Source organism: Alosa pseudoharengus, unplaced genomic scaffold (genome assembly GCF_046254945.1).
Source record: "Alosa pseudoharengus isolate Yale_2024_CS ecotype anadromous, Long Island Sound unplaced genomic scaffold, YU_APseudo_1.1 YU_APseudo_1.1_scf_7, whole genome shotgun sequence".
NCBI classification, from domain to species: Eukaryota; Metazoa; Chordata; class Actinopteri; order Clupeiformes; family Clupeidae; genus Alosa; species Alosa pseudoharengus.
The window spans coordinates 16,850,101-16,875,127 of record NW_027468859.1 but is presented as its reverse complement, the minus strand read 5'-3'; the positions used below and the strand labels follow the sequence as shown (position 1 = coordinate 16,875,127).

General features: G+C 45.4%; 1 protein-coding gene across 3 annotated transcripts in view; it reads left to right on the top strand.

Moving 5' to 3' along the window:
- Nucleotides 1-25,027, top strand: part of ptprk (protein tyrosine phosphatase receptor type K) — a 132,634-nt gene that overhangs the window by 91,952 nt on the left and 15,655 nt on the right. For 2 of the 3 annotated variants that reach the window (XM_076272964.1, XM_076272963.1), the window contains exons 9-16: nt 1,950-2,059; nt 2,954-3,152; nt 5,017-5,122; nt 7,818-8,091; nt 8,315-8,351; nt 14,084-14,219; nt 19,266-19,295; nt 21,822-21,982. In XM_076272964.1, coding sequence (XP_076129079.1) covers nt 1,950-2,059; nt 2,954-3,152; nt 5,017-5,122; nt 7,818-8,091; nt 8,315-8,351; nt 14,084-14,219; nt 19,266-19,295; nt 21,822-21,982 — 1,053 coding nt within the window. The remainder of the gene's footprint in view (nt 1-1,949; nt 2,060-2,953; nt 3,153-5,016; nt 5,123-7,817; nt 8,092-8,314; nt 8,352-14,083; nt 14,220-19,265; nt 19,296-21,821; nt 21,983-25,027) is intronic. The other variant, XM_076272965.1, reaches the window with a different exon arrangement.

Genomic DNA, 25,027 nt, shown 5'->3' with positions numbered 1-25,027 from the left:
CTCTCTCTCTCACTCTCTCTCTCTCTCTCTCGTGCGCTTTCTCTCTCTCACACACACACTCCCACTCTACCTCCCTCATGCAGATGATTGGGGGTGGGGGGTGCTGCCTTCATGCCTTATTTGGCTGATCCCTTGAAGTAGGCCGAGGCCTGTTTAGGCTTCCGTGTGTGCAGCCCGGCCCTACCTGAGAGATAAACACTGAGAAATGGCTGAGCCAGGCGCTAGGCTCTGGCCAGAATTCATAAGGAAAAAAATCAATCTCCACTCCACCTAACACACACACACACACACACATACACACACACTCACACACACTCACACACACTTCTCAATCTAGAGCTATTTCTGTGATTGCTTTTCATTTAGTCATGTCAGGGCCAGTGAAGGCTGTTTCCTGGAATAAGAAACCACACCATCAACATCAAAGCCCAGCAACAAAAAATAGAGCTTTGTCCCGTGGCTAATTGTTACCTTTTACATAAATGAAGTCATGTTCATCAAGTTATTGCGTGCGTGCGTGCGTGTGTGCGTGCGTGCGTGCGCATGGGGAAGAGAGAGATGTCTCAGTGGCACATATTTGATGAATAGGGGCTTGTCTGGAGGGTGTGAAGCCGGCACAGCCTCTGTAAACAGAGTGGCCTCAGTGAGCGCTGAGACAGCACACTACTCGCACACATACAAATGCGAGTATCCACAAACACACACACACACACACACACACACACACACACACACACACAGACAAACACACATAGGCTTTTTCTGTTTGTTCTTTTTCACATACACATCATACATGTCTCTTTTACTTTTACTATTACTTTTACACATATACACTCATACACATAAGATTTCTCTGACTTCCTCTGTTTCAGTCTTTCATGCACAGCAGAGGTAGACTGTACCCCAATGACACAAACAAGCGCGTTTGTATACGACACACACACACACACACACACTCACACACACACACAGTTTCAATCTGACACCGAAGGAGAGTCCTAGACCCAACTAGCCCACACACATACACGCACACATACAAACACACACACACACACACACACACACTCTGATCTGAGAGACAGCCGATTCTTTCGGAGCCACCCCCCTTGGGCTCCCATTCACTGACTCGAGTGACATGTGCGCCATCACATGACCCCCTCCCCCCCATGCAACTCACGCCCCGTCTACTGTGAGAGAGCAAGACAGCGAGCGAGCGGATTAGACATCTCTGGATGCAGTTAGAGCAGGTCTCTTCAAACTCCCCATGCCCCTTCCCCCAAAAAATACACAAACCTTTCCCTGCTTTTCTCCAGAAAATCTTTTCTTTTTCCACCCTTTCATGTCAAAGTGAGTGCTTCAAAGAGCCAGTAGCGCTCTGTTGGCTTAGAAGACAACACAGAGTTGGTTTATGCCAAGCTGGGTAATTGTGAGTGTCAGTTTCAGTATTTGATTGAATAATAAGCCTGATGATATCTATTAGCATATTTACACAAATAAAAAAAAACACATCAGTCACATAAAAGTATCTTTTTTCACAAGAGATAAATAGTTAGCAGACAGACTAAACCAGGGCTGTTGTTGTTTGTTTGTGTGTTTTATTTATTTCTTGAATGGCGTCACTTGGCGATAAAGCAAATCCCAAATCAGGAAGACAGACCCATCAGTGCAAACACCAAAGAAATGCAAAAACAAATATCATAGCCCCCTTCAATCATGATGATGCTTTCTTCTCTTGTTTGTTGCCCAGTTTTGGGCATAGTAATGGATTTGCTGTAAATGAAACCCATCACCAAGGTGTAATAGCCAAGAGAGACTCATGAGTGGTTTTTATCAGTGACGCCATATTAATCATGCTACCCTTGCAATTGCGTGACAACTCCTTCTCTTTTTCTCTTTCTCTCTCTCTCTCTCCCTCCATCTCTCCCCCCCCCCCTCCTCACCTAATGCAGTGCCTGGCCCCGTGCCTAGTGAGTCCATGAAAGCCACACCGTTCGAAGATCGCATCTTCTTGTACTGGAAGGAGCCACTGGAACCCAACGGAATCATCACGCAGTATGAGGTATTGAGAGAGAGAGAGAGAGAGGCGGGAGTGGGGGGGGGGGTGGTTTGTGGTTTAGGGAGGCCTGTTGGACAGAGAGTGGTGGGGGGACGGTCTGTCTCTTGTGTTGCTGCTCCCCACATGTGGTTTATGTATCTGTGTCTGTCTTGTGTGTTTTCGACGGTTCTCCAACTCTCTGAGGTCCACAAGCACAATGTCCAGAGATCAGCAGAAGATGATGCACTGGACCTAGCCAGTCAGGGGCAGTTAAGACCAAAAGCAGTTACACACGGATAGTGGCCTAAGCACTGCACTGTATTCAGAGTCATGATATATGCTCCAGGTTAAATGCAGAGCCACAGTATTGATTGAGAAATGCAGACCTTTATTTGACTTAAGAGCATTAAGAGAGGGAGCAGTGGTCGTAAAAGACTCTGAACTTTCACTGCAGAGAACATTTTCTTTCCATACTGTCCATCTGCGAGTATGGGAACTCTGCCCAAAGTCCAGGAAAAAAGGGGGGGGGGGGGCTGTAAGCTGAAACTCACTCCTCTCTGGTGAAGGAAAAAGGCCTCTCTGAAGGCCTCTTTTTCTCAAAACTTCAATATATTAAATTTCATGGATATTAATTGCTCTAAAATCCACTAATAAAACAAAGCATTAATTTGGATTTACATCCAAATTAGTGTGTTATTTCATCCAGTAATACCCCTAGACAGACGTTTGCTTTACACCACATTAACGCAATTAATCCTTTCAGTCGGAGCCGTGGAGTCGCGTTATTGTTGAGGCTTGCTCGGAATATTCATGTTCGTATTGGCGATGGTGATTTCCAGTGGCTGAGTCTGTGCTAATTGGGAACAAACGGTGCGTTTGAACTCACCCGGTTTTGCTTGTGGTCTCCCGCCTGAACAGATCAGCTGTAGCGCCATGCGCTCGTTCGACACGTCGGTGCTGATGCGGCCGCCGCTCATCGTGTCGCTGCCCTGGAACACCACTCACCACGTCTTCTCGCAGCTCCACCCTGGGACCACCTACCAGTTCATCACCCGTGCCAGCACCGTCAAGGGCTTCGGACCACCAACCACCCTCAATGTCACCACCAACATCTCAGGTAGGGGTTCAGACGTGTCTTCAGGTCCTAACCACACATTTCACAATACTGTAGGACGTAGTAGTAGTAGTAGTAGTAGTAGTAGTCTGCTTTCAGGCCCTCACACACATACACACAGACTTATATCCACTGATACATACTGTACAAGCAAATACACAAATGTTGGTACCTTTAGCCATAGAGAGATAATAAGAAAATAGCCACAGAGACATGTAAGGGATAACTGTCGCTGAGGTGTCCTGTGATAACGGAATTCATGGGCGAGAGGCAAAGAACTCCCTGATGCACAGCGTAACAGGACACCTTGAAGGCCGTTATCCCGCTTTTCACCCGGTTGCCACTATAGGCAATAGTCATGCCTTTATAGCATGCAAACAAAACAAGCGGAAGAAGCCCTAACAGTGATAGCATGGACAGCTTGTTGACAGTTGATTCCATTGTTGCGAAGCCTGCTTCCAGGCTCAACCATTGTCCCCTTATGGTTGTTATAGTTACCATTCATAAGCATCGATATGGAACGATGATTAAACTTTTTTTTTTACCAGATCTACTTCATAGGTGTCCCGTTATTCAGAATTAATAGCTACCCCACCAGCCAATCAGAAAAGAGTATTTCTTCTTCAGATGATAAACAAACATAACGCGCGCACACACACACACACACACACACACCCCCCCACACACACACACACACACACACACACACACACACACACACACACACACACACACACACACTGTCAAGACTGTCAGCAACCTCTCAAGCTTGAAGTCGGATAGGTGCAACAGAGCCATACAGCAGATGCATTCACATACAGCTGTAGTGACTAAGAAACAGAAGTAAGCAGCAAACCTAATGAAAGCATTTGACAAAAAAACCTGGGAAGTGCTAAAATGAAAAATAATGCATTAATAGCCTCTGCTATGGGCTCGACTCACACTCTCACCCAAACATGATGAAGTGTTGTCATCTCATGCAATTAAGTCCACTGGATGGACCAGAGTGGGGGTGTGGTGGGTGGGGGAGAGCTTTATGAATGGATGGTAAAAATTGTTCGCTTCTAACAGATGCTAATGCCGAGTGCGAGTGTCCCGCGCTTGCTATTGTGTGGTGCCGTTAATGGCCCCTTTATGCAGATCTCGCCGTTCCGCGCACATCTGCAGACCATCGCTCAGTCCCTCTCGCCAGCTGCTTTTTAGAGCGGGCATCAGCGGCAGTGGGTAACTGTTTGTGTTGCAGTCATGTCCAAATGACACACACACAAACACACACACACACACACACACACACACACACACTCTCAATCTTGGCAGCACTCATCAAGTCCCCGCCACTGCAGCGGATGTATTTGGGATCTGTTGAAAACCGTCAGCCGATGACCTCATCAGGTGATAATGGCAAGCAGAGCACAGCCCGGCATTCAAGGGAATCAAATTAGGCAGGTGAATGGAGATAAAAGCTTCTTGACATATTCCTCCGCGGCTAATGGACGACAGTGGCTTCTGCCGTGGAAGAGTGGGGGACCTGAGTGCTTTCTATTTGTGAGCGCATGCTTTCGGTCTTGAAGAGATGTAAGTATTGTAATTGAAGCGTAATCAGGGAAAATCATAGTTCATAGCCCCCTTTTCCACCAAAAAAGAAGAGCTGGGTCACCCTTAACCGGGAGAAAATTGTGCAAAAGTACTTCAGAAACCTTGTTGTGAATACGAAGAAGCATTCAGCAACCCCAGATGTATAAGGAGGTCAAAGCCCAAATGGAACTTTCTTTCAAGGATGTTGTGAACAAGGCTGTGTTGACATGAATTGTTCTTTAATGGCTCTCTCTCTCTCTTTCTCTCTCTCACACCTTCTGCCCTTCTGCAGCTCCTACTCTGCAGGAGTACGACAGTTCCGAGGCCTTCCTGAATGAGACGGCCACCACCATCACCGTCCTCCTCAAGCCTGCGCAGGCCAAGGGCGCTCCTATCAGGTTTGTGATCCCACACTCACTTCAGTCTGGTCAATCTTTTATTCCCATTAAAACAGCAAACCCCCCCCCCCACACACACAAGGCTATTCTCTCTACCTCGACTCTATGCCACTTCATCTAGATTGAAACCATTAGCGGGGATGGTGTTCGTGGACATGATCCTGCTTCACCATCCCCTGCAGAGAATTAACCCGTCACACAGCGGGGGTTGTTGTTGCCCCCCACAAGCAAAACATGTTTGAGCCCCCCACTGTGTGTTCCCACGGCATGATGTTTGAGGTCCGCGAGAGATTAGGACACTAGTCGAGGTCTTGTGTCACCTCATGTCACCTCAGCTCTTTCCGGTGCCTTCCACCAGCAACACTGTCTGTCTGGCCACCTGCTCCCTCACCGGCTCTGTCCCAGAGCCCCCTCGCAAATAGACGCCTAGCGAATCAGAGGACGACTCTGCAGGGGACCCGTGGACCATCAGCAGCTGCGATCTCCGTTTGATTGGTCCATTGTCATCCTGCACCCTGCGTTCATTTCCGCCTGCCCGTTGAGTGCAGGGCTGGGATATAGAGTGTGTGTGGAGCTGCTCGTCATAAAGGTGGATTTGAAGATAACTCGGCTCTCCGGCTCAGTAAATCAGCCATTATGCGGCCCAGCTTGCGCTCCGCACAGGTCGAAAATTGGAAAGGCTGCGATGTTTGGCGGCAGGGGTTGAGGGACAAACAGTGCTGCATACAAACCACCCAATAACTTTTTTCCTTTTGCTTTGTTATCCCCCACCCCTACATTGAGTCCAGCAAAGACTTTCCCTGATGTTGTTTTTAGTGTTATGTTGTTATTGTTTGTGTCAACTCAAGGGCTTATTTGTTTGTGTGGGTTTGGATTGTTTGTTTACATTGCATTGTCTAATCATTTAATCAGATCTTTTCATAAGGCCAGCGCTATAGATGTCAGCGTGAGTGAGAATTTCCTCTAGCCAGATTTAGCAAGTGTGTGTGTGTGTGTGTGTGTGTGTGTGTGTGTGTGTGTGTGTGTGTGTGTGTCTGCAGATTAAAAGATTTGCATGCATCAACAATGTTAAGACGGGTACAATTTTCAATATAATACTGAGACAATGATGGCATATTGGACAGATTGTACTGCGCTATGTACTGTATCTGGATATAGGCTTCAAAATGGAAGTAGGCAGTCTAACTTTGATGGCTTCTGGCACAGAGCGCTGTTTTCCTGGCATGACTACTGATGGCGTCTGATGGATAATCACAGGACAGGTTGGGGTCCCCGCAATTTGGGGCGAGTTAGTTAAGATGCCGTTAGAACGAGTGAGATATAATGCGCCTCTGGCCATCTGCTCAGGTAATTTGTAACAGTTTGTCATTGACAAGCGCTACACGATGGAGAGGGGGGAGAGGGATGGAGAGAGGAAGAGAAAGAGAGATCGATGGAGAGAGGGAGGGAGGGAGGGAAAGCTATGGAGGAAGAGCGACAAGAAAATGAAAAAACAAACAGTCCAGACGCCTGCTCTATCTCAAAGGACAAGGGCAAGTTCCTGAGCCCAGCTGTGGGGTCATTATGGACAGCCGGTCATGTTTCAGCTCCGCGGCCATTCAAGTCAAACTAGAGGTCACGAGAAGGTCAGAGAGGTAAAGGCCAGGGCTACATCTGGAGTGGCCCATTGTTAACGTTAAAGGATAGGGAGACACGAGGCTGAGAGAGCCAGTCGTAGGGAAGAGAGGGTGTCAAGTGAGGGACGGTGTGCAGTGTTCCGGAGGAAGCCCCTGAGCCATGGAGGAATCCGTAATCACAGAGCCCTCACTTCTCACAGCTCCCTGGGCGTGTGACGAGATTTCTTCCACTGTGTTGGCCTCCTTTGTGAACCCCCCCCCCCCCCTCAAACCACGTAGTTGTCGCCTTAGCGCCAACGTTTCGTTGCAACGTTTGATAGCTTAGCGGTTTCTGCTCTCACCCCGCAAAAGCCCTAGAGGAGGTGAATTTGGTGAGGAGGCACAAAGTGGAAGAAGGAAGTCAAAAAGGGACATACTAAAAGGGGTGTAAAAGTCCCTGCCATGTTTGTGATTCTTAAATAGAAATGAAGTACGTGTCTGGTTTGGCTCCAATTGGATGTTCATCGGCACTCGTTTAAGAGCCTCTCACCGTTCAGTCAGAAATAATGACTGCTTATTAAGGGCCATGTCATTTTGGAGCAAGGCTGTAGATTAGACCAGATCAGAGTGAAGAAATTGGCTTTTTTCCTGTATGTGTGTGTGTGTGCTGAGAGACAGGAGAGTCTGAGAAAACATGGGCCGCCTTAGTTGGCAAGTGTTGCCAAGCAATAGGGGTGCACTCCAAGAATGCAAGCTTATTTGGCATAGCTCAATCGTGCTCCGTCAGGTGAAAGATTGCTTTTTACGATCATGCCGCTCCTGTGTTTATGGGTCGGTTGTGTATGTGCGTGTGTGTGCGTGTGTGTGCGTGTGTGTGCGTGTGTGTGCGTGTGTGTGCGTGTGTGTGCGTGCGTGTGTGCGTGCGTGTGTGTGTGTGTGCGTGTGTGTGTGCGTGTGTGCGTGTGTGTGTGCGTGTGCGTGTGTGTGTGCGTGTGTGTGTTTTCACATTCACCCACAGGTGGGTGAATGAATGTTGGGTGACATAGTCTTGGGCGACAGCATTTATCCTCTTTTTGATTTTACCCCCCACCCCTCCACAGTGCTTATCAGATCGTGGTGGAGGAGCTCAACCCTCACCGTTCGCGGCGTGAGGCCAGCTCCACCGACTGCTACCAGGTGCCTGTCTCCTACCAAAGCGCCTCCAGCGGCGGACTACCGTACTACTTTGCCGCCGAGCTGCCGCCCACCAAGCTGGTGGAACCCATGGGTTTCACGGTTGGGGACAACAAGACCTACCGTGGCTTCTGGAACCCTCCGCTGGCGCCCAGGAAGAACTACAACATCTACTTCCAGGCGGTCAGCAGCGTGGAGAAGGTAGACACTGCTTAAAGCTTCATTCAGGCTTTGCTCTGGCCCCAGCTGAAGCTCTCTGTGGGGATTTTTTTTTTTTTTTTTTTTTTTTTAGTTTTTGAGAATAGAGTTAGAGGCTGTAGACATGCAAACCTTTTACACACTATATGTTATAACAGTGTTAATGAATTACATTTGTTTTGTTTTTGCCGGTGTGCTAATCTGTTTGCGTCTGTTCTGTCTGCAGGAAACCAAAACTCAGTGTCTGCGATTGGCAACAAAAGGTGAGAAAGTGCTGTCTTTTATGAATTTATGAATATCTGTATTGTTTCTTTGTCAGTTTTCTTAGTCAGGTGGTTAAACTGAAGAAAGAAAAAATCACTGAGCATATTTTTCCATGCTTGTCCACCTGATGTAATGACACCGGCCACAGATATGCACGTACCCCCACAGTGACTTTGTCATACACAAGTTTTAATATTGCCTCTATTTCTGTCGCACTCTCTTTCTTGTGCTCTCTCTCTCTCGCTCTCCCTCTCCCTGTTTATGTCTCGTTCACTCCTACTCTGTCCCCTGATGGAGCCCTCTTTAATGCCCATGCCTCTTAATTTCCTGTCACTTAGCCAAAAGAGCGCTGGTGTAGGCGGATTCGGGGCTTCGGCGGAATTAGCGAAAGCTTATTTGTGATATTTGCGCTTGTAAAGCACCTTGTTCTGCTGAACAGCTTGGGTCTATGGAAATGAGGGGCAGGACGTGGAGAGCCAAGCCAGTTGTGGGGATTTCAGAAAGAGAGCTTTACGCTCTGGATGGCTAAAGCCACGCTGCTAGGTTTTTAACTGATTAAGGAGGAGTGGTCAGCCAAGTCCCACAGTGCTGGGTTACCCATGACACAAAGAGAGAGAGAGAGAGGATGCAAGGCAGGGATTGGTTAGATGAGTTTCACTGCGTTGTAATAGTCTTATGCAATCCAGCAGTAAGTTCTTTGAAGTGAAAATGTGACACCATACATTATTCCGCCATGTTCAATCATTTTAGCACTTTATTCATCTTTCCATGTACCTAGTGTGTTTTATGTATTTTATAGACAATATTTCACATATTTGAAGTGCTGTATGTATTCTTTAGATAAAGCAGGCCAGCCTATAAAAACTAGTACTGGCAGTGATGAGGAATTCATGTTATTTCCTTATAATCCTTATTGAAGTAAGTCTCACTTAGCAATCAAAACACTCTTTGCCTCAGTGACCAATTTAATCTGCACTCAGTGAGGTATGATATCAGGATGATATCATTATAATATGTATATACAGTCTACTCTTTTTATTTTTAATGGTGGTCGTTGTGTGAGCCCACACACATAACAATAGTAGCCTTATGGACGGATTAATCTGTAGACGACGATCTCTTAGTTTTTTGCTCAGCCGTAGTCTTAATGGCCCGACTGTTATTACAACCTGCATTTGTTCCAGTCTGCATGTGCTGTTTTTGTTGTGCTTAATTGCTCATTTAACCCCATTCTTATCCCATTGATGGTGTCAGTCTATAATACTGTCTTTGGGATGGGGCGAAATAATGGCAGAATCCTTTTAATTCTCTATTATCTGTCCAAATGCACGTAAAGTGTGCAGTTGTGCCACAAAAAGCTTAGAAAGTGGCAGGGGCCTGTGGCAGGATTATCAGACAGGGAAATGGCTATACAACCCCTCTGTAATCCCTAGACAGCTTAACATTGAAGACCCTTTTTTTCAGACAAGTTTTGCTGTTTTGGCCTCAAATATTTTCACTTAGAGGCTGTTGGTGGCTTTTCAAAAGGCCCTGGTCTCAGCAAAACACTGCACAAACAGCATATGGTCACAGCAAGCATTAACAGGGTTAAACTATCCATAATCCAAATGCAATTATATATGTGCTTGGATGTTGTATGTGTATATCTGTAAACATTTATGCAGTATATGTTGAGTTTATTTCAGTCTGTATGGCTTTTTCACATTGCATAATGTTAAAAGCCACTCTAAAGAGTCAAAGCAAAAAACAAAAACAAAAAACTTTTTCTGGATCTGAGGATGTTTGCTTCCTCTCAAATCGGGCTCCAGCTTTTCAGGGCTCAGCTTCTCTCCCTGTACAGAGCTTTTGTAAGGCTGTGTAACTTGGCTGCACACTGATCTATTATACAGGAAATCAATTTTATGGTCAGAATAGCAAACCAACTCTTGCCCCAGATGTGACACATGTCTGGCCCAAACCGAGACTCATGTCTTATTAGGGCTTCAAACTCATACAACATGGATGTTGTGTACATAAATTATGTGTCTCATAAAAAAGGTTAGTGAATCTCGACCGCACCTTCGACCTACAGGGCCTCCTGTTTGAGTGATTTGATTGGGGTCCGTCGAGAGGCCCTCTTGTTGTTTCCTCCATCTTCCCTATGCCATCCAGCTGCCAGCACCCGTGCTAATCAGACAAGAGAGACAAATTTGTTTCTGCTGTTTTTTTTTGTCATCAATTTGTTTCCATTTGGAGTGCAGCTCGATGGGAAGCAGACGTCCCTAAAAAAATAAAAAAAAAATAAAAAATAAAGATGACATAGGCGCAGTCCAAGGTTTGATATGATCTGTGTCGCATTCACTTAGGGCCGAGCCAAACAGATTTTCATTTTAAGCAGGGAATTTTTTTTTTTTATCTCAAATGGATGTAATCCAATTTCATTTGAATTCCTCCCAGTCTCCTTTTTATGAATGTATCTCATGAGAACTGACAGAAACATAAGTATTCGCACAAGCGAACGGTGGATTATGTCTTGAGTAATACCTCTGGAAAAAAAAAATGTTCGAAACAAGGCTGGGCCTTTCCCAAATTGATTAATAACCTTATTAACTGGGGTGTCAGAACCCATTGTGCGAGAGACCCTAAGGCTTGGAGGTTGTAGGGGGGTTTCAGTCCACGGCGCTCTGCCGTTCTGACGAGCCCATTGTCCTGCTCGCTGGAGCTGCTGCTTTAGCTCAGCTGTTGCTCTTGTATCAAACGCACGAGTAAATCATTGTCTGCTGCTTCGGCTCAGCAATAAATTATGCTTGCCTTTGCTTTGAGAGATAACGGAGAGAGAGAGCGGAGAAGAAGATGGATAGATTGGTGACCGACTCTGGGCTTTTTTTCATCCGTTATCTATTCTCTCTCCCTCTCTCTCTCTCTCTCTCTCTCTCTCTGTCTCTCTCTCTTTCTGTCTATCCTTCGTGAATCCCCACTTCTTTTTAGTTTTCTCCCTTTTTGGTTTCTTCTTTTGTACTCTCTCTGTCTAGCTGTCTTGCACTCTCATCCTTGCTCTCTTTTACTCCCTCATTTCCCCCTTTTCTCTCACTCTTCCTTCCCTGTCTCTCTCTCTCTCTCGCTCTCTCTCTCTCTTTCTATCTCATTATCTCTCTCGTTTCCTTCTCTGTGTCTCTCCCTCCCACACACTGTCTTCAAATTTTCCCATAAAAAAACCTAGCCTTCACCTAGCCTCAGTGGATGCCCTCACTGGAAAAAATAAATAAAAATCTACCAACGTTCTACCTGGCCTGCATGTGTGTGAAGCAAATCACTTTATCATCTAGTGCCTTAAAGGGTGGCTGGACCTGGCTACATCAAAGTCAAGGTGCGAGGGGGGGGGGGGGGGGGGTTAAGGAGGGAAAAGTCCGGTTGAGATGGCACTGGTGAAATTGTGTGTGGTTAACAAGGAAGTGTGCTTGCCTAGGATATCATGCACACATTGTGTGAAATTGTGTGTGGGCGGAAAGGATTATATCCAATCCTGGGGAGAATTTCAGCCAAGTAACCGGAAGTGGTTCTTCTTTTTTTATTAAATGCTCAACAGATATAATATATGCAATCCTCCCAAGGAAGTTTGTCTACATCTGACATTAGTTGTAGTGCATTTTACTTTAGGCCTTGCTTTATGGATTTCCAGACAGGTCACACTGTACTAGGAGAGAAAAGAGCTTATTTCAGTCTTATATCATCTTGGAATTTGCTCACAAATTGTTATTACATATTGTGTTAGTGTACTTTTTCGTAATGCATTTAATTGCAATTATTGATTGATGACTGCATTCTCAGCATTCAGCGCACACATTTTTGTCTTATTATGGGAATTGTTATTAGTTGGAAATCGGTTACACATGGCTGGCGTCCGCCTGCCTCTCCAAGATAAATAATAATCGACACGAGGCCCTGACCTGGTTTCTCTTTTGTCCGGCATGAATTTTGAGCACGTTCTGGCTTGACTCGCGAGGGAAGCGTTGTTCGACCCTTTGTCTTCACCCTCACCATTCTAGTCACAGCTGAACTAGTCAGGAGAATGAAGTAAATTAGCTCCAGGAGAAGATGTGGGGTTGCAGGAGAACATGGAAGACTGACCCTAATACGTACAATAACCTGGAGAGCCTTTCAGTGAGGAGAGAGTAGGAGTTGGAGGAGGAGGAGGAGGAGGAGTACATTAAGAGGTCAGTGCAAATGCAGTCTGCTCTCGCCCTTGTGCCCACAGGGTGTGTGTGTGTGTGTGTGTGTGTGTGTGTGTGTGAGTGTGATGGGGAGGGGGCGTTGGATGAAGAAAGGAGTTGGCTGGCCACTCTCAAGTCACAGTTGGCGTGTAGTTGCTGCTGCTGCTGTTGTTGTTTTTTCCTCTCCACCCCCCCCCCCCCCCTCCTGTCATCCCTGCACTGTGAGGGGAAAAGTAGGTTATTTTATAGAGAGGAGTGATAGGTTGGGGGGGGGGGGGTTATTGCGGAAGATGGCATGAGGAGAAGGGCCTGGGGCACAGTGGGGGGGTGGGGGGGGGGGGGTGTCAGCCCAGTGTCTGTTGGCCCACAGGGGCCTCTGCTATGGCCACTCCAGGATTATAAACGTCCATGTGATTGTCGATGCAGGCCTTTTTTATTGGTCGCAGAGAGCAGGCAACACATACAGCAAACCCTCCATTTCAGCATATCGGTCCATGGACTATATCGGGCCCCAGTAATGATTGCCTTTTTTTATGAGATAAGAGCATTTGGGATCTTATCCAGGAACAATGTGATCCACAATGTGACCTCCACTACGTGGACCAATTCCAGCGACTGGTTGGTCAGGCACATATATAGAAAATATGAAATCATTATTATTATGAGCATGTTTATGGCAGTATAGATATTAGATATTCTATACGATACGTGTATGCTGAGCCATTTTTTAATGTAATGGCTTTTTCCTAAGGAAGAATATATGCATACTTTGGCTTTCCCAAAGGGCATTGTGTTCAAAAAATGGAACCTGCTCTGTAATCGGTGGCCCTGGCTTTGCAATCTGAACAGTCACCTTTTAAGCTGCATATCATCAGTGTCCCTGAGAGTGTTATAGCACTCTTGTGTAATATGTCTGAGATGGTTTAGCCTGTTCTTCACCCCATGTCCATGTGTGTGTGTGTTTGTTTGTTTATTTATATATTTATTTATTTACTTTTTTGTTGTCGTTGTAATGCATTTCCTTCTGCATGGAGGAGCGTGTGTGAATTCAGTGGAATATTCGCAGTGGTTCATGTTTGTGGTAGACAAGGCGTTGTGAATAGTGGGCATTGAGGACACTTGAATGGTCTATGCATAAGTGCACTGCATTCTTTTTCCCTTCATGGTAATGCCTCTCTTGTCGTGTAAAGTTGAACCAAAGTTGAACCAAAGTGAGTGTTATGTTTTTATCATTTAAATGTTGCGTAACTGGACGGGTCTGGTCACACCAGGGTGAAATGACACAATATTATAATGTGTCCTTTATAATGTCTTCTAAGTGTGGCTCCTGTAGGTCAACTGTCGGTAGATACTGCAGTTCAAATAAAGCATAGCCAGTGCTAAAATGTCACTGGTTCAATTCTCAAGTTGAACCGTCAGGAACAAAGAGTAATTTCCAACTTTCAGTCGCTGTTCTGAATATAAAGAGAAAGAAAAAAAACTGCTAAATATTATGAACTGTTTATTAAGAGTCACCTTTTTTCTTACCGTTTGGCCATCAGGAGCCACGGAGGAGCCAGAGGTGATCCCCGACCCGGCCAAGCAGACGGACCGGGTGGTGAAGATCGCTGGCATCAGTGCCGGGGTGCTGGTCTTCATCCTGCTGGTCCTGGTGGCCATTCTGCTGGTCAAAAAGAGGTAAGTGTTAGCGCTGGTCTTTGGCGTCACTGGCGCGTGGTGATTGATTGGAGTTCTGTGCCATAGTTAACTGTGATTGTGGTGGTGATTGTTGTTGTTGTAGTAGCTGTTGTTGTTGTTGTTGTTGTTGTTGGTTGTTGTTGCTCTTTCACCACCCACTGCAGGCATACAGGCATTCCACACAAACCCATGCACATCCCCTTCACCATCCCTCCATCACGGCTAGGGACTAGCAGGGGTGGTCAGAGGGAGTAGAGGAGGCCTGCTGGAGGAGAAGGGGGTTGAAGAGTTCTCCAGGCTGTCTTGTCTGCACTGGTGCTTGCAGTAGGCAGGTTGAAGTGTGGATGATATGGATAAGCCAACAAATGGATGGATAAGCCAACAAATGCACCTAACACACACACACACACGCACACACTCTTCCTATGAGCAATACTCTATCAATCATACTTTGAACACTGCATACACACACACACACACAGGTCAAGGGCACAGAGATGGAAGAATTGGAAGCGAGCGTCTCACCTGCATAAGATCAGAGCTCTCAGAAGAATCCCTCTATTCTTCCCTCTCAGACACATCACCACCTCCTCCTCCTCTTTTGTAACTTAGTTCAACCTCTCCATCAAACCCTCTGGTCATAGCTCTGTGTCCATGGAGACTTCAATGTGGAGAGGAAGGAAAATCTTAAGGCAGAAAGCTGTTATACCTGTTCTGTATGGTCCCATGTCATGTAACATAGTGGTTTGTTTTGTAATAGTTTTTTTTTTATTATTATTATTAGCTGGTGGAAATGTTTCCCAAGCACCATTTTTAGGTGAAGTTTTAATTTTTGAGGTTCAAAGTGGCAAGAAGAGTAATGTAGTTGTTTTATCCTATGTAGTTAGTAATGTTATCATTCAAATCATCCATCCACAAACTTAAACATGTTTTGATTTCAGTTAGGTTTAGTTTGGATTTGAGGAGGTTCAAAAGACCAGTAAACTTCTGTTACCCAAGTCATTACAGTGGCTCAACGAAATGAGTTGCCGTTTTTAAGTGGCCTTTCCTGGCCACCGATTTGGTTCTGAGTGGAATCTTCTTCTCATTCCTCCATTTTACCATAGCATTCTTCCAGAAGCACAGCACCCTCTCTCAGCCATTCTCAAAAAAAACACAGAAAAAAAATCATCCCCCATCACTGCAGCAGTTCATTTTGATCTAGTCATTTGCCTGAGAAGAGATTATAGAGATTATAATCTGCGTGCATCTATGCTCCTCTCTCAGTTACCACAGTGGCATGGAAGTCAGATAATAGAACCGCAAGTGTGTTTGTGTTTGTGTGTGTGTGTGTGTGTGTGTGTGTGTGTGTGTGTGTGTGTGTGTGTGTTTATATGTTCATTGACCAAGTCCTGGGCTCATGTAAACATGTCCATATTTGTGTGTACGTGAGAGAGAGAGGGGAATAGCCAGTTATCCTCGGCAACGGCGTGTAAGGATCAAAGAGCAGGTCGAGCTGGTAGTGTCGAGACTAAACGTTGTCCCACTGTAATTACTCTGTGAGCCCTGCCTATTGATTCCTCTTCCCGTTGCACTGCTCCGATGTGGCATTCCCGTAATAAACATGGAGAAAAGGTGAGTTGTTCTCCAACCTGATGAATGTTTTGGGAGCGCCAACGCGGTCTGAGGATTTTCTCCGGGGAGGAATTAAAATTGCACTGGAGGAGGAAGAAATCAATTGCCCCCCCCCCCCCCCAATACCCAACGCTTTTGGAGCACATAGTTTCACATTCAGATTGTTTTTTTCAGTCAGTTTGTTGGATTTGCTTGAACAACTGAAGTGTCTCTGTAAATAAATAAATAAGACACAGGTCCAGTGGCATGCTCTTTGCTCAAGTAATGGCTCCATCCAGTGGCCAAGAGCAGTAATTGCAATGTAGACTAACTTCACTGTCTGGCTGGAGAAAATCTATAGTGTCTTATTTCTCCTGGATATCAATGATATTTAACACCCCAAAGTGAGCTGGGATTTAATTACAGCCAATGACGATGATCTCATCATCACATTTGCGGTTGAGTTTTCACTCATACATCTCCACACCCCGACAACAAAAGCAAACCACTATTTCATCATTCAGTGTTTGTTTGAGAAGCATGGTGCACTGCTCACAGTGTTGTGTGCTCTATCTGATTAAAAGCCTCGGCATTAGAGAAGCATTAGGGCCCATTTGCGAGTGTGCTTCCTTTGTGAGGGTTCCAGCCCCCCTCCCCATCCCCCCGACTCCCCACCTAGTCGCCCGCCCCTGTCTTGTCGGCAGCATCTATGAAAACAGAGGGGCGAGTCAGACAGCCACGGGGACTGCCGGTGAGGAAGCGTCCCAAATGAATGTTAATGGCCATCGCGGGCCTTGTGCCTCGCACAATGTTCTGCCAATTAGGAGATCATTTAAAAAGCCGCTCCGCTCATTTGGAGCCAACTGCTCGCTCGCCGGCTCGTCTTTTTCACTCACTCACTTGTTCTCTCTTTCTCTCTCTCTCTCTCGCTCTCTCCCTCTCTCTGTTCACCTCAGTCTCATAACACATCACATTGTCTCTTCCTTTCTCTCTATCTTTCTCTTTCTCTCTCGCTCATTCTCTCTCTCTCCCTCTCTCTGTTCACCTCAGTCTCATAACACATCACATTGTCTCTTCCTTTCTCTCTATCTTTCTCTTTCTCTCTCGCTCATTCTCTCTCTCTCCCTCTCTCTGTTCACCTCAGTCTCATAACACATCACATTGTCTCTTCCTTTCTCTCTATCTTTCTCTTTCTCTCTCGCTCATTCTCTCTCCCTCCCTCTCTCTGTTCACCTCAGTCTCATAACACATCACATTGTCTCTTCCTCTCTCTATCTTTCTTTCTCTCTCGCTCGTTCTCTCTCTCCCTCTCTCCCTCTCTCTGTTCACCTCAGTTTCATAACACATCACATTGTCTTTTTCTCTTTCTCTTTCTCTCTCTTCTCTTTCTCAGACTACTCCACCCCCCCCAGTGTCTTCACTGTCACCCCTTTCTTTCTCTCTCTCTCTCTCTCTCTCTCTCTCTCTCTCTCTCTCTCTCCCTCCCTCCTGTTGTTCTTTTTTCTCTTTTCTCATCACTCTTCTCCAGACTTACTCGCACTCTCTCACTCTCTCTCTCTCTCTTCTCTTTCTCAGACTCCACCCCCCCCCAGTGTCTTCACTGTCACCCCTTTCTTTGCTCTCTCTCTCTCTCTCTCTCTCTCTCTCTCCCTCCTGTTGTTCTTTTTTCTCTTTTCTCATTACTCTTCTCCAGACTTACCCTCTCTCTCTATCTTTCTCTCTCTCTCTCTCTTTCTTTTCTCTCTCTGTCTCTCTGCTTAAAGTGTGGCATGGGCTCCCTGTGTGCAGTGTTATTGAGTCGTTATGATTATGTGTGTGGTGGGGGTGTTTTGTAACTTACCCATATGTCTTGCTTATCACTTCTTGCTCAAACACATCATGTCTGAGCCACCCCATCAAGGCCACATGGCAGCGCTCGGCAGCCATTAGAGTGAACTTGCACCAGGAGAAATGCACGACCCCTCTTACATGTGGCTCCTAAGTAGTGATGTGATGCGAGTGTGTGTTTTAGGTTGGCCTTTAAGAAAGGGATGGGGTCTTGCTGCTTACAGTGCTTGTGAGAGTGTAATGGCATGTGCTCTTTAGTTTTTAGTTCTTGTTTAATTTTTTTATTTTTCTGGATAGTCTCCTGGTTTGTAATTTCAGACAGAGGGGAAGGGTGTCATTTTGAGCCGCGGGGGACATTTGAGCTCTAATTAGGCGTAATCCACTAATCCTGTTGGAATGGATTAGAACAACTGATGGTTATTGAATTCTCAATACCATTAGTGTGTGTGTGTGTGTGTCTGTTTGCTGGGGTAGGGAGAGGGGTAAGTGAAATGTAAGTCAAGTTGAGCTGAATAGTTCAAGTCAGCAGATAAACCCAGGGGCTATGCTTCAGTTCACTTCATTGTATCATGATGGGTTAGACCACAATGGTTGGCCTAATATGCGCCTTTTAGGCGTAATGGGTTCGGTAAAAGGGGCAATGCATAGATTGCATGTTTAAAAAAAAAAAAATGGAAGGAAATAAGACTTTATTCTGGAGCCTTGCCAGGTTCTGCTTTAAATTGGTTTCTGACAGCTTAGTGAAATACCCTCATTACGTTTTGTTGTGTGAAATGTATGATTCCTCTTAGTAGAAATCTTTAAAGCCATTTGCCATATTTCCCTCTGCCTTAAATCCATGCATGTTTAAGATCAGGATAATAGCATTTGAGCAACATCTGAGAGCGGTGGGAAATGTGGAAACATTTTCATTTGCTTTTGTTGTGTTAAATATTTCTACAGTATGTTCTGTTGAATATGCATACACACCTTGCCATTGTTAAAGTGGGTGGATATAAAACATGTGAAAAGACAAATGCTGACAACGAGGTTCGTTCCACCGGGATGACCTAAGGTGACATCTCCTGTTTGAGATTGTACAAATATTCTGAACAAAAATCAGATACTGCATCTTTAAAATGGTGGTTTATGACATTGTTTGTTTTGCAGGTAGTAGATGTCTTATGATTTGATTTGCAACATCTTTTGTTTCAGCTATGTTGATACATACTCCACTTACCTATATAGTTTATACGTCCATCTTGCACACATATTATGTTCTCTTTACGCAACACGTCACTGGTTTGAGCTCTATAAGATGCAATAGGCAGTGCATGGTGACATAATTAGCCACGATTCTCAATCAATGGACAGATGCATGCATTAATTATTTCATTTTATTCAGCATCATTTTGCAAAGAGGATCTCCAAAAGAAACTGCATGCTGAACAAAATATTAATAATCAAAGCGATAAGATTAATATAGCACACAATGCATGGGAAATGGAATGCCATACAAAAAAAACATCAAGAAAGACATTTGTTTGACTGGCACACCTTCTTTCTGCTTCTTATTTGATTACAACTGATTCCCACTTTGCATTCATCAGTATTTCTTTATCTTGCTGTCTCTGATTTGCTTGCCAGGAGGAGCTACTATTCTTATTCATACTACCTGTAAGTAAAAAAAAAATGAAAGAAAAAAAAAAACAACTCAAAAAATCTAAACAGACAAATGAGGGGTTTTTCACCTGTCTTTGGTTTAGTTCTGTAGTGTTTTAAAGATGCAGTATCCTTTTTTCAAGTGAAAACGCACAGTGCTCAGACACTCTGACCTAATTGCATTGCCATTGACCAGCTCCCAACGCTCTTGCTTATTCCAAGTCATCATAACCAAAGCGGTGTGATTTGAAAAAAGAATGCTGCACTTGTGTCTTGTGTTTTCTTTTCTCTCCTTTTTCTTTGTTTTTTTTTGTTTGTTTATTGTGTTGCATGTGGGTGGGTGTGTGTGTGTGTGTGTGTGTGTCAGTTGCTCACATTCTTTCCATCCATCTTTCCATTCACTGAAGCTGCACAGGCCACCCACTGGTTCTTGGAGGGTTAATTGTGTGCCACCAGGCCACGCAATTGAACTGTTTATTTCCTTCCCTATTACTTCCTGATGGCCTCTGTGATTTTACTGGCATTAGGTGAAGTGGGTAGTGTACAACAGGTGTTCTCTGTTTCTCTCTCTCGTTCACTCTTTTTCTCTCTCATCCCCCACCCACACACACACACACACACACACACACACATCCCTCTCTCTCTCTCTCTCTCTTTCTCTCTCTCTCTCTCTCTCCTTTCCCTGAAAGAGTTGCCAACCATCTCCCCAACGTGTTGATCTGTTGATCTGATAAGCACTGCCGGTCATGCTGAGGTGGCGGCGACCAGTGTTTCCGCTCTCATTGGAGGTGTTTGGGAGGCGCCTGCCGTGATCAGTGGAAACACTGAGGGGGTGCTCAAGGGGAAGGTGTTTGTGTGTGTGTGTGTGTGTGTGTGTGTATGTATATGGGGGCGGGGGGGCTGGACCACCACCCTGTGTGTGTGTGTGTATGTGTGTGTGTGTGTGTGTGTGTGTGTGTGTGTGTGTGTGTGTGTGTGTGTATGTATATGGGGGCGGGGGGGCTGGACCACCACCCTGTGTGTGTGTGTGTGTGTGTATGTATATGGGGGCGGGGGGGCTGGACCACCACCCTGTGTGTGTGTGTGTGTGTGTGTGTGTGTGTATGTATATGGGGGCGGGGGGGGGCTGGACCACCACCCTGTGTGTGTGTGTGTGTGTGTGTCCGCACGCACACACTCTCCGCTCAGTTCCTCGTCTCTTTCCATCTTTGTGTTCACCACCCTCATGTACAGTAACATCTCACTTCATGAGGCACCATTCCCGCCATTAGGGTCGCGCCACACAGTCACTTCAAGAGGCTGGAAGGAGGGGGTGAGATGATGATAATCATTCAGGTCCAGAAATAAGCTCAGGGGTCCCACTTATCTCGATAGAGGCCAACCCCAGGGCACATGTGGCCCAGATCCGCTCCAACGGCGGCTGCCATCTGGTGCAGGAGGTAGTAAGGATTTTATGGGCTTTTGATCAGAGGAACATTGTCCTCTCTATCTGCTGCTGGGAAATGAAGTCGTTTGGGAGGGCAGAAAAAGACTGGAAGTTAGAACTGGTATGCCCAGTGTGAAACAGGGACAATTATTCTTGAATTATGTTATCTTTTTTTTTTTCTATTGGAAATGCAGAGCACCGTAAGAGGAATTTCACAATAATTACTTTTAGATGTGGTGTCGTGTCAGTCCTAACAATGAGGTGCAGGAACCACGCTGTTTCCTGGGAGTTGGTTATTGCGAGATACAGTTCGGAGCCCAAATAATTCTTTAGTTGTTTCTTTTGTGTAACAAATTCAGCCTTGCATGCCTATTTGTGTGTCATTTAAACAAGGTGATCGGCGGAAATAGCTTATATTCAGAAGATAATTTGTGAGAGGAAGGCATAAAATGACACAATTTGGACCTACCCATCTGTTTCCCTTATCATGGGACGACTCGTTCCCTGGGTGCATTTTGGTCTTCGCTTCTGCCAGCTATGACTTTGGCTGTGGACTGGGCCAAACAGGCATGACTTAAGCACGTTGTAAATCAACTGCAGCCAAGAGCCTCCCGGAGTCCCAGTGCTGAACACAGTCTCTAAAGGATAGATGCTAGACTGGAGCTGACACATTGTCAGTAAACATGTCATAAATGTGATTTGTGTGCAATGGAAAGAGAGAAGGACACTGATCGTTTTCAGTCTTGTGGCTGAAAGTGACATTAAAATGCATTTTTGTAAAGTTTCGGGAGAAGGATGGCAAACTCTTTTTGGGACAAGGTTTCGATAGGGGAAAGGGGGCTCTAAATTGTCAAATTTAAGGTATTAAATTCTCAGGAAACTTTGTTTTGAGTAAATCCTGAGTCAAGGATAGTCCTATAGATGTATATAAATTCCTTAGGATCATTTGTTGTGACGGAAATAAACTTTCCTTCGGGGTCACGCCTCTTCTCTTTCCTCTTTGACTGTTTCTTCAGAATTGGTATTGGTGGTGTTCCTTTGTTTGTCCTTTATTTCCTGGTTCTTAATGGCACTGTGAATTTGCATCTTTTAAAGCTCACCGTCTAATCCGACAGGAAACTTGCCAAGAAGCGCAAAGACGCCATCGGAAGCACACGGCAGGAGATGACCCACATGGTCAATGCCATGGACCGGAGCTACGCTGACCAGAGCACCATGCACGCCGAGGACCCCATGTCGGTCACATTCATGGACTCGCACAACTTCAGCAACAGGTGTAAGTAGCCCGACTCCGACTCCTGCTCGGCCGACACCAGACACCTGATATGTGTGGGAAGTAGTGCCTGGGATGGGCCCCCTGAGACTCTGACAGTGGGAAAAAGTCAACAACAAACACGTTAGGAGAGGTCAGCTGGGAAGTAGCCCTCAGAGAGGGCTTCAGTTGCCTTTCAAAGGCATCGTCTCTTGAAAGGTTATGGGTTATAGTCACTTCTTACCATCAAAAACGTCTTGCAATTTGGATTACATTTTTGCAAATGTTTCAACTGCGAATGGCACAGCCCTGGTTACGTTATTAGTAATCACTTCACATGAAGCTAGCACCCACTCAAAATTACCCAGCTGCTTGAGTTTCCATCTGGATTTTTTTCTGTCTGTCTGGGCACAGTGATTGCCATGTTCTCAGCCAGTCTGCAAATTGTGATTAATAACATCTTTTTTGTTCTTTCTTTAGCTGAGAATTTGGCAGAATGATGATTGAAGTTTTAAATTGCCTTTTAGTCTTATTTCTGATGGCTTTAAGTGCCATTTTGTGGGATTCCTGTACGTTCTATAAGGAAACTCATTGAAACACTAATTACAACGTAACTCTTGAGGTGAACTATGGTCTTCTTCATTCAGCCCCCCATTTTTGCCATGACGAGGACTTTTTATTTATTATTTTTATCAAAACATCCTCTTTGCCTTTATTTTCCCCACAGTGCCTAATGACCCGCTTGTGCCAACTGCCGTGCTAGGTGAGAGTCTGGCTGTCCTGTCTCGTCACCTGCCTTTATAGTGTACCACACATCTTTTGGTTGTCCAGCATGCATCGTGGTTTTGGTAGCCCATTTGTTGTCTGTCAGTTGAGTGCGCATTAGAAACAGCCATGTTTCTGTTCTCCTTTTAGACCAAAAATTTTTTGACCTTCTGATATAAGAGGGGAAAACTAGGGACTTATTCTCGACTGTTTTTTTTTTTTTTCACCTTCCACAACACGTGGGGAAACAAGCAGGGAGGGAAGCATTTCAACCACAATACCAATTACGCATTCACAGACCACAGCTCTTGCCCTTGACAAAAATGTCTTTATATTTAGGTTGCAGTTAGCGAACGCTTACTACAGCTGTCCACTTTAGTCCTCCATGGATGTCGCCATCCAACAGAGCAGAGAGGTCAGGTGTCTCGCAGTGGAAGGAGGAGTTTTAGGACCGGAGTCCTGCCGTGCATAATAGGCTGTTCCATTAATACATAAACGCATCAGTCTGTCACTTTGCATTACCACATGCTAGTGGTCCTCTATACAGTTATAACTCGTGTTACAATTAAGAAAAGAGGTACAGTGCTGTTGACAGGCACATAGGGTTAAGCGTTGTCAGATCTAGACTGAGATAAAAAAAAAAAATGTGTTGCACTTGCTTCATCTCCATGAGTGAATACCCCGATCACTAGAGGATAGATTGGAAATGGAGACCTTAAGCGAAACGGTTAAATCATTTTTATCATTCTTTTGTTTCACTTGGCAAATCACCTTGCAGGGTGTTTACATCTCAAAGAGATGGAAGTACAGTCATAGGATGAGTCAGCTGAACAAAGCTTGCAGAGGCATGTTGGAGCGTAGCATGCAAATAAGTGTGTCAGGGGGAGCCTGCGGTGCTGCTGAACTTCTGTAAGCGTCGCAAAACCTCACAGACCTCCGAGGGCTGATGATTGCTTCGCATCAGAGTAGACCTGCCTGCCCATGCATTGTAATAGGTCCTGTCAATCATCGCTATGTGCTAGCGCCCCAGGTAGCATGCTAAAGCCTTTCTTTCCCCTTTCATCCAGTACTCCATATTTAGTTGTACCTGTAGTTGTGCTTTCATTTAAGTTTGCAGTGCCCTCCATAGTGTTGTGTGTAATTGCAATGTTCAGTAAAATGGCAAGGAATTCATTTTAGCTTTTGCCTTTCCAATAATGTGTCTTTAAAAATTGTTTTCTCTCCTCCTTGCTGCCATCATTGAAAGTGCCCATAACTGGTAAGTCGATATAGTGTGTGTGAATTGTAGAGATGTTCGCATTTAAATTTCTAGATTTTCTTAAAACAGCTAAGTTTTCAAGCCCTACAACACATCACATTTCAATATACATTTTGCTTCCTCTTTAAATAAGTGAGTGTCTATATATGTGTGCATGTATGTTGTGTGTACACTTGAGCTCACGAGTCGGCATCTTCATACGCTCCTTTACTTAAAACTGAATTCAGAAAAGCACGTCCTGGAACAGATCCATCCCTGATCTACTGGATCAGAGCCAGATTTCCTCTAGACTGGAGTACTATCAGGGCCACATGTTAAATGGCCTCGTGAGCTGTTAAAAGGGTGTGTGTGTGTGTGTATGTGTGTGTGTGTGGGGGGGGGGGGGGGTGGCCTGCTGAGATGCATTGGCGGCTGGCGGCCATCGCTCAGGGCCCAACCGAGCGGAAAAGCCCCAGGGCCCACGGCTCACTGGGTAATGGGACGGCCGTGTGGGTCCAGCCAGGAGGGTTAAAGGGCTGTAAATCCAGCCAACAGATAACCTGGCCACCTCATCAAGCCAACACACACACACAGACACACACACACACACACACACACACCTCCCGGTATTCCAAGAATGATTAAAGAAATATCTGAACAATAGCGTCTGCTAAATACCATAACCATAACCATAAAAGGCAGGTCATTGTTTAATGCCCCCCAGATAAGGCATTAAAGGTATGACAGGTGTGAACAGGTCTTTCCCTTTCAGACTTTCTGAATTCCCAAGATGCTTTCCTTTGTGACTGGCCCTCCTTTCCCCTTTTTGGACTGTACAGAAATTCATGCAGGCATGACACCCCCACCTCAACAGCCCTGAACAATATTGTTGGTCTTGAAATCTAATTTCTGGGTGTATAGAGTGTCATTCAATTTTGTGTCCGAGAATTGTATCATCAGCGCGGCATGCAGAGGGTGTCAGGTACCTCCCAACATAATTTGACCACGCGTCAATATGCACAGAGGAGTATGCCACCTCCGTAAGACACAGTGGGGCAGTCCCTCAC